This window comes from Choloepus didactylus, chromosome X (assembly GCF_015220235.1).
Source record: "Choloepus didactylus isolate mChoDid1 chromosome X, mChoDid1.pri, whole genome shotgun sequence".
NCBI lineage: Eukaryota > Metazoa > Chordata > Mammalia > Pilosa > Megalonychidae > Choloepus > Choloepus didactylus.
In genome coordinates, this window is record NC_051334.1 from 26,743,576 (window position 1) to 26,752,925 (window position 9,350).

Below are 9,350 nucleotides of genomic sequence, written 5' to 3' on the forward strand. Positions count from 1 at the left end.
CAAAATGGTGAAGTAGACTCATTTTAATGTCTACTTTAAATTTCCCAGTTGATTTCAGTCTTGATTGCATTGAGGGACTAAATTCCTCTTGGCATTAAGACAACATGTCATATTTAACAAAATTACAGGGTGCTCGGTTAAATTTGAATTCCAGATAAATAATGAATATTTACTTAGTATAAGTATGCCCCATGCAATATTTGGGACCAATTCATACTAAAAGAATATTCATTATTTATCTGAAATTCAATTAACTGGGCGCCCTGTATTTTACCTGGCAACCTTATACCCAATTTTACCAACTAGAGCTCTGAAGGTTTCCTTGAAGCTGTTTGATTTCCTGAAGGCGTCTCTTGTACGTCAGGAAGTCATTAGCTGTGGGGACTTTAGCTAGCCTTCCATTGCTTTTGCTTATTTCTTCATTTCCTACTGTATATTATCTTTAAGCAAAGCACAGAGAGGCTTATGAAAACTGTTCTACCTAAAGGAGAATCACTTTTGTGGATAGTTCTCTGACATGAATGTTTTCTAGGGGCAACATGTTTCAGTGTTCAAAAGAAAAGTACATACAGTTGTTGACAGTGTAGGACAGCAAAGGGGCGGGGGCTGGACTGAAACTATCGCGAGATGAGATGCTGCGAGTCGCAAGCTAGGAAGAAGCTTTCTGAGCCTCACTGGCCTCCGTACTTGCAACGGTTTGTCCCATGTTTCCTTTCATCTTTGGCCTACCGGTTTGGGTCTTACCGGTAGACTTATTGCCTTCTCCCCTGGCTCGTAATCGCTCCAGGTGGGCCTGACTCCTCCCCTGTGACCATCAGGGCCTGGTTCTTCCTCTGTTCAGACCAACTACAACAAACTTCAGGATGTCCAGCGAAAGGAGCAGCGCAGATGGCCCAACAGATTTACCGAGTGGAAGCCAGTCCAGCATCCCAGAGGAGAGGTCTGGAGCTGAGCCTGGGAGGGATACATACTCAGAAATTGAAGTGGTGGACCCAGAACTGAGCTTGACATTGACGGGAGATGGTGGTGGTGCCAGGGATGGTAGAGGCCCCAAACAAACCAGCACCAAAAACCAAGGCACAAACCCAGAATGATCAGGTGGTGATAATGACTTTGACAGCATGGAGGGCACTGGTTATTTCTCCATCATTAATGAAAACCATGCCCTTCACCACCCAGAGGAAGGAGAAGAAATAAGGGAGGAGGAAGAGGAGGAGGAGGAGGAGGAAGAGGAGGAAGAAGAAGAACAGCCTCAGGTATCTGTAGAATGCAGTGAAACTAGCCATGATCAGTGTTTATCAGATGAGGATCAGGCCCTGGAGGATTGGGTGACCTCAGAGACATCAACCCTGCCCCGACCTCGCTGGCAAATCCTTAGTGCCCTTAGAGAGCAGCAGCTGGGTTCAAATGCCCACTTTGTATATGAGGCCTGTGGGTCAAGAGTCTTTGTGCAGAGTTTTCTCCTGCAGCACGAGCTTGAGGGCCATACCGGTTGTGTCAATACCGTGCACTTTAACCAGCATGGTACTTGGCTGGCCAGTGGCAGTGATGACCAAAGGGTGATAGTGTGGGACTGGGTGTGGCAGCAACCAGTACTGGACTTTGATAGTGGCCACAAAAGTAATATCTTTCAGGCTAAGTTCCTTCCTAACTGTGGTAATTCCATCCTGGCCACGTGTGCCTGTGACGGGCAGGTACAGCTAGCAGAACTATCTGCCCTACCACACTGCAGTAATACCAAGTGTGTGGCCCAGCACAGGGGAGCTTCCCACAAGCTGGCCCTGGAACCAGACTCCCCCTTTAAGTTCCTGACTTCTGGTGAAGATGCAGTTGTCTTCACCATTGACCTCAGACAAGGCGGAGTGGCTTCAAAAGTGGCAGTAACAAAAGAGAAGGCGAAGAGAGTGGGGCTGTATGCCATACATATGAATCCTGCGAATACCCACCAGTTTGCAGTAGGTGGACGAGATCAGTTTGTAAGGATTTACGACCAGAGAAAAATTGAGAATGAGAACAATGGAGTACTCAAGAAATTCTGTCCTCATCACTTGGTGAACTGTAATTCCAGAGTAAATATCACCTGCCTTGTGTATAGCCAAGATGGCACAGAGCTCCTGGCCAGTTATAATGATGATGATATTTATCTCTTCAACTCCTCTGACAGTGAAGGAGCCCAGTATGTTAAGAGATATAAAGGGCATAGAAATAATGCCACAGTCAAAGGGATCAACTTCTATGGCCCCAAGAGTGAGTTTGTGGTGAGTGGTAGTGATTGTGGCCACATCTTCCTTTGGGAGAAATCATCCTGCCAGATCATTCAGTTCATGGAAGGGGACAGGGGAGGTACAGTAAACTGTGTTGATTCCCACCCTTACCTACCTGTGCAGGCAACCAGTGGCCTAGACCATGATATCAAGATCTGGGCACCCACAGCTGCAGCTTCCAATGATCTTACTGGGTTAAAGGATGTGATTAAGAGGAATAAGCGAGAACGAGACGAAGACAGCTTGCACCACACTGACTTGTTTGAGAGCCACATGCTCTGGTTCCTCATGCGTCACCTGACACAGAGAGGTCATCACCGGGGCTGGGGAGCTCCTGGAAATGGGGTCATGGATGCAGACTCGGATGAGTCTTCCAGCACCTCAGATGCATCCGAGGAGGGAGATAGCCAAGACCATGTGCAGTGCTTGCCATCTTGAAGGCCTCATATGCTGTCCAGCTAGATGTCACCTCAGTAGACTGGACTTTAAAATTAAGTTTGACTAATAGAGTTTTGCCTGCTATACTCTATCTGTTTTCCACAAAATAATAAAAAACCATCACTTCTTTCTCCTTCCTCTCTATCTTTTCTCTTTCCTTTCTTCCTTCTTCCCTTCCTCACATTCTTCCTCCCCAATTCTTTACTTCTCAATTTCATTTCTTTGCTTTTTTCTTTTTTTACCCCTTAGTCTTATGTGAATGTTTAAGCTGTTTAAGCAATTTGTATATGCCTATTTTCTGTTGACTGTTTCCTTATGGTTGACCTCTAAAGTTCCTGATTCTGGTGAAAAACTTAATAGCCTCATTGGAGCTATCTTTTCATTTCTTACACTCTGGAAACTATCACCAGTGTATTCTAAAGATGAAGCTCTTCAGTTGTTCAGAAATGTGTTTATGCTGTAAAAGTAAAGTACAACATTGTTTTTTACCTGAATACTTACACGTGCATACACACACACACAAACACACACACACACACACACACACACTTGCAGAAAAGGAAAAGAGAAAAACTGGGTAAATAATTTCCTAACCTGATAATTCATCCTCTTGGAATAAATAACTTGGGGTTCTCCACATTTTCTGCCTCCGTGTGTTAATAATATAGATTACTTTGAGCACACTGAGGCTGATAAGAAGTAAATTAAATTAAATTACATGATGTTGTTTACTTTACACTTTCAATTTTCTTAAACTTTCATGTCTGAGAACTCCCATAGGATTAGCCTCCAGGAAGTCCTCCTGGGCAACCATCTCCTTCCTATGAATTGCTAGCCGAGAATATAAGGATTGCTAATATTTGAAAATATATAGTTAAATTATCTTTGAAGAATAACTTAATGTTCCAATAAAGAGTTGTTTATACTTACAGATAACAGTTTGATATCACTGGAAGAAAAATTTAGACATCCATGCATTGCTTAAAATTCTTTCAGGCTGTTATATAAGAAGTTAAATTGCTTTTAAAAATATTTTGTTTTAAGCCTTATTTAATGTAAACTTTGGACATTTGAATATAAATTCATTTTGTTAATGTTATTTATGTAAGTGAATAAAGAGTGTCTGTCAGCTGTCACACAACCTTTGCAGATATTTGTTGGAAAAGAAGGATGCAATTAAACATCCTATGGCCTGACAAAAGGCTTTCCTTTGATAATATTCCTTGAACGGGTATTATCTCTTATCCCTTGGGAACAGGTAGATAAATCTGCATACTGACATTAGACTTTGGAATAGAAGAGACCTGAACCAGAGTTCCTACTCACTGAGATTCAAAGTCAAGGATAACACCCTGGGAGCATGGGATAGCCCCTACCAAGACCTACTGTTAAGAAAGGACTTTTAAAGCAACAAAAGGGAGCACACCTGGAGAACCAGGTGAGTCTGAGCTGATCACCTGGTTTGTAATAGAGGACACAATGAGAAAAGTGTTATAAACCAGAATCCCAAGTATTGGGATGTGAGGCACCCCATCCAACAGGCTGGGATGTATACTAGCAAAATCAACAAACCATTGAAAAAGCATTTGGAAATTTTAGTGACACTGGGTGGCAGTGAGAACAATGGCAAGAGAAAGTTAATTATCTACTTCTCTTTCTACCTGCTCTTTGGAAGCAGGTCTGCCTCTGTGGTAGATTTCTACTGTGTCATTTAGCTAAATTAAAACTTTGTTCAGAGTTCCCAGCTTGCTTGGGATTGCTTGGGCTACAAGAGACATCTGGTGAGAGATTTGGAAGACACAGGTCAAGTAGTAGCCGTATTTTATCCTTAGAAGGTTAGTGCAGGGTCATCAGGGGCTGCTGCAGATAACATACGCTGTTGCTTATATGCTGGCTCTCCTTGTTGATATGGGGCAACAGCTAGCCCTACAACTACCCAGAACTTCCTTTTTCTTCCTTCACCTTCACCAACTCCATAAGGCAGAGTGCCCACTTCTGCAGGGCTCCCTTGTCATCAAAGTTGGAAGTTCGGAGGCAGTGAGCGATCAACGCAGATTCCAGTCTGTCCTTGTGGATTCTAGATATTCCTCACAGATTCTGGATTGTCCTTTTTTCCCCACTTCACATCCCTCTTCCCTTCATGGCTGCCCTGCTAACTTCAGGCTCCAGCACCTGAAGCAAAAACAAAAGCTTTACAAAAACTGCTCAACCAACTCCCACAATTACATAAGGTCAAGTCCCTATTATAAGTCCCTTGTTATATGTACATCACACCCAGTGTTTCTGTTTTTCCTACTGGACTCTGACTGATACACCCTCCCCCACCTGCTTTGGACTGGGGGAGTTCCCAGATTCCTTTACAAATTGCTCTTCGGAGCAGTAAAATGCTTTCAAAAGGAGATGTTGGACTTGAATAAGATACATATAATTAATTTTAAAAAAATAAATAGCTATGATTATAGTTGAAAACCAAACTGGTGAATTAGGTCCTAGAAAAATGAAGCAATTTATAATATTTTAATTTATGGAAATATTGGCTTTACTGGCATATAGAAGAGAGCAATAGAATACAACTAACTACCAGCCTTCCATGATGGTGGGCAAAACTAGAATTTAATTCAATAAGCAGGGAAAACCACACCTTTAGCTTCAATTTTTCAACACCAATTATTTTCAATCCAGTATGGAATCTCTACAGGGCAATCCTGGGTAGGCCCTCCTTGCCTTTACAATATTGTAATTGTTTAATTATGCACAGAATTTAGCTGCATAAAGTTGTGAGAGATGCCAAACTATACTTTTAAAAGGACATATTCTGGCAGCCATTCTTCAAAAAGACAGGTGTGGAAAAAGAATAGCAATAGAAAAAAATATAATGGAACCTAACTGCTAAATGGCAGGCCAAAATTTTTTTGGAGAGTTCTATTAGTCCAGCAGTGATCTTCAGCAGTGTTCATTCAACCTATTTAAGCTGTGAGCCAAAAGCATAATGCAATAAATTTACAATAGACTGGACTGGCTCTTAGCCATCCTGTGATCAACTTCTATGAACTTCAGTGTCTTAATTTGCCTCGACTTCAGTCTCCTCAACAGTAAAATGCAAGGTTTGGATTTTAAGATTTAGTTCTCAGGTCCTATGGAACACATAAGATATATTTGTTTCTTTGCTGTCCAGTGAGAGTTCAGACAGTCCAAGTTCACAAGGAGCCTAGGGCACTATTTCTCAAGTTGTGTTCTGGGACTAACTAAAGGTTCTCTGGAAGTTTTCATTGGAAGAGGGCTGGGAAAGATCCTTTCCAAGTAGTTGCAACTCTAGTCCATACACTGCTGCCTCATTCAGATTACTTCCTAGCTTTAGCATCTCTTTATCTCTAGCCATCTACAGAAATTAGATACGCATACAAGTATCATTTCTCAGTTGTTCTTCATAGAAAAAAAGCAGATTAAGAAGAAGACACAAGTTCAGAAAAGATAAGTGTATTTTCTAAGGTCGTTAAGCCAAAAGGAGCAGAGTAGGGACCCAAATAGCATTTACAATAAAATTAATCCAACAAATAACGGTGCACAGCATCACTGTTTTCGGTGCATGGTGATTTGGTTTAATTGACAATAGAAACTGAGGACCCAATGTCTCAGATTCTTTCACAATGTTTAAGAGTCACCTTCAGTCTGGTAGGCCCCAGAGCAATATTGAGGTGACTGCAGTCTTGCCTTGGACTTTTTCTGTCAGCTGTAAGAAAAAAATGGAAATGGCAGCCACCCAGACTCCTAAAATTGAATTGCAGGGCTCTGAGGAGAATAAACAAAGCAACAACAACAACAAAAAGAAACACAGAAAACAAAATCAAAAATACAATGGCAGTATGTGCTGGGATAGAGACAGTCTTTCTGATCTCAACTACACATTGATCTGGATGACATTAGCTGAAAAAGTTTGTTGCTTGTGGATCCTTCTCTAGAATCAAATGCAAATCACGACTGAGCCTTGGTGATTGGTTCTTTCAACTACTCTGCTAAAAAGCTGTAATGGCCCTGATATTCTAGAGGTTATTTTCCTCAGCTTATAGGTATGACAAACACCGAGGTGGTGAGACCCGTGATAGGCAGTCATGAGAATCTTGGATCATTAGGAGAAGCCCCTCTTTTCTACAGTGAGAGTTACTTTCTAAGTAAAAGATGAGATTTGGGCCTTAGGTTTTGCCCTCTTAAGACTAGAAACTGGTAACTGATAGTCACACTTGTGACTCATTTTTTTTAAAAGCAATTATGAAATTCATGGTGATTAAGCATATAGAGAAAACTTCTTAAATGTTTTTAGAAATACGGTAATAAACTTACCTTAATATCATCAGATAGAACCAAATATTTGGGAAAAATATTTTGTTCCACGTGCATTCTCATAGTAGTTCAAAAAATTTCTCTGGAGAATTTTAGGGTGATGGAACGACTTGTATGGTACTGGGGTTGTGGGCATATGACTCAATGCATTTGTCAAAATGCATAGAACTGTACTTCAAAAAGAGTAAACTTTAATATATGCAAACTAAATAGAAATCAACCAGGATGTCAAGGGATCTCAGGATAGAGTACAGACTATGCCAAATGAATCTAACTCTATTACAAATGTGTCATATAACCTCACTGAAGCAGGTGGAAGGGAAAAAGATGGCTTAAATAACTTTGGAAAATGGCATTTTGAATGGAATCTGTAAGACTAAAGAACACAAGGCACTGTGCATAAACACTGCACTCTAGTTGGTAAATTTGTTTCTCACAGGAGGTTCAGGTTAATAATTCTCAACCTGCTTTAAATGTATGTCTGGGGTTGAATAAATAAGCAAATGGATGATGGATGGGGAGAACCAGGTTTCTCCCTGTTGGAGACGGAAATTACAGACAAGCAAGGAGGGAATGCTAGAATGATCCCTGTGGTGCTGGATTAGAGTTGGAAACATCAGTATGAACTCATGATTAGCCTAACATATATATAGTGATGGATAGATGCAGAAATAATTGTAGAAATGTGTGAATACATGGACTAGTATGAATTTATATATTTCCTAGCTCTCTCCACAAGAGGCCTCAGAGCATCTTGTAGTGCCAGAAAGCAAGGACATGCTCAAAAAACAAAAGGGTGGTCATATTAAAGGAACACAAGAACCACTTGAAAGAGCTCCCACTGGCCAAAGCTGGAACAACTTGAACAAAAAGCAAATAACATAGAATTAAATTACAATCCAAAGTATAAAATAAATATTCATGAGTCCATACTGACATAAACAAATGATTGCATAAGTAAATAAATGGAGGATAAAGGACAAATTTTCCCACAGGAGAATTCAATAATAATAATAATAGTAAGTAGATAGATAGTAGATACTCCTTCCTCTAGGAGGTAGAGTTTGATTTCCCTCCTCCCTCGAGTGTGGACTGGATTTAGTGACTTGCATCCAAAGAACAAGGCATAGAAAGGAAGAAAATATTAACTTTACAGTGGAGAAATCTGGCAAATACCACGTAACTAAGTGACTGAGGTTAACATCACCATTGACAATCTCTTTGGTATCATTTGCCTTTGATGTGATGTGATGAAAAGACTTTGTATGGTATTCTTTCTCCAAATCCATAACCCCACTCTAACCATGAAAAAATGTCAGACAAACCCAAATTGAGAGACTTTGTACAAAATACTTGGCCAGTATGCTTCAAAATTGTCAAGGTCATAGGAAACAAGGAAGGGCTGAGAAACAGTCCCAGACCAGAGGAGTCTAAGATTTGATGATATGGATCCTGGATGGATCCTGGAACAGAAAAAGGACATTAGTGGAGGAACTTATAAAATTTGAACTTTAGTTAACAGTAACGAACCAATGTTTGTTTTTGAGTTTTAACAAATAAACCAGGGAAATGTAATATGTAAATATTAGAGGAAGTTGGATGAGGGGTATCTGTACTATATTTAGAACTATTTTATAAATCTAAAAATTTTCCAAAGTAAAAAAAGTTTATTAAATGCCAAAAAAAGCCATGGAAAAAATTCCCTAACTATAATAACCGTAATAATTCTGGTAATGTTTATCATATGATTAGCAATAAGTCAGTTCCCCTGGTTTTTGAAGTCTCTACTTACTTGTGATTCATGCTGTATAACTTTCATTATTTGTGACCTTTTGAAAATGTTCTTTCTTTTATCTTTTCTGACTATTTTGTTCAATGAGATGCTTTCGGTAAGTTACCTCTAATAAAACGCAATAAAATTGTGAATTGAAATAAAGATGAAAATTTCAAAGGACAACATTAAGTAAATTCTTAAAAGAAAGAAATTTTCTTAAAGGGAGATATATTACCAAACTAAATTGGAAAGTACTTAGTATTTAAGAACTGTACAAAATATTTGTGCACAGCTGCTTTCTTTCAACCACTGATCATTTAACATGAGACTAATCTCTATTTTCAGTAAGTAAAATTGTATTGACATCTTCAGAACAGAGGTGGATTTGACTAGGTTGGAATGTATTTGGGGCGAGAGGAAGTAAAAATGGTGAGTGTAGCCAAGTCTATCAAGAAGTTTTATTATGCAAAGGAAAACAAACATGGAGTTATAGCTGAAATGAAATGTGGAATTAAGGGAGTGTTTTTATGTTTTTT

The 9,350-nt window shown here is 39.7% G+C and overlaps 1 protein-coding gene across 1 annotated transcript; it reads left to right on the plus strand.

Annotated features, from left to right (window-relative positions):
• Nucleotides 1-863: 863 nt before the first annotated feature.
• LOC119523513 (DDB1- and CUL4-associated factor 8-like) lies at nucleotides 864-2,702 on the plus strand. The gene is made up of 2 exons (XM_037822320.1): nucleotides 864-1,026; nucleotides 1,099-2,702. Exons 1-2 carry the CDS (start codon nucleotides 864-866, stop codon nucleotides 2,700-2,702), a joined length of 1,767 nt encoding a protein of 588 aa, XP_037678248.1.
• Nucleotides 2,703-9,350: the final 6,648 nt, after the last annotated feature.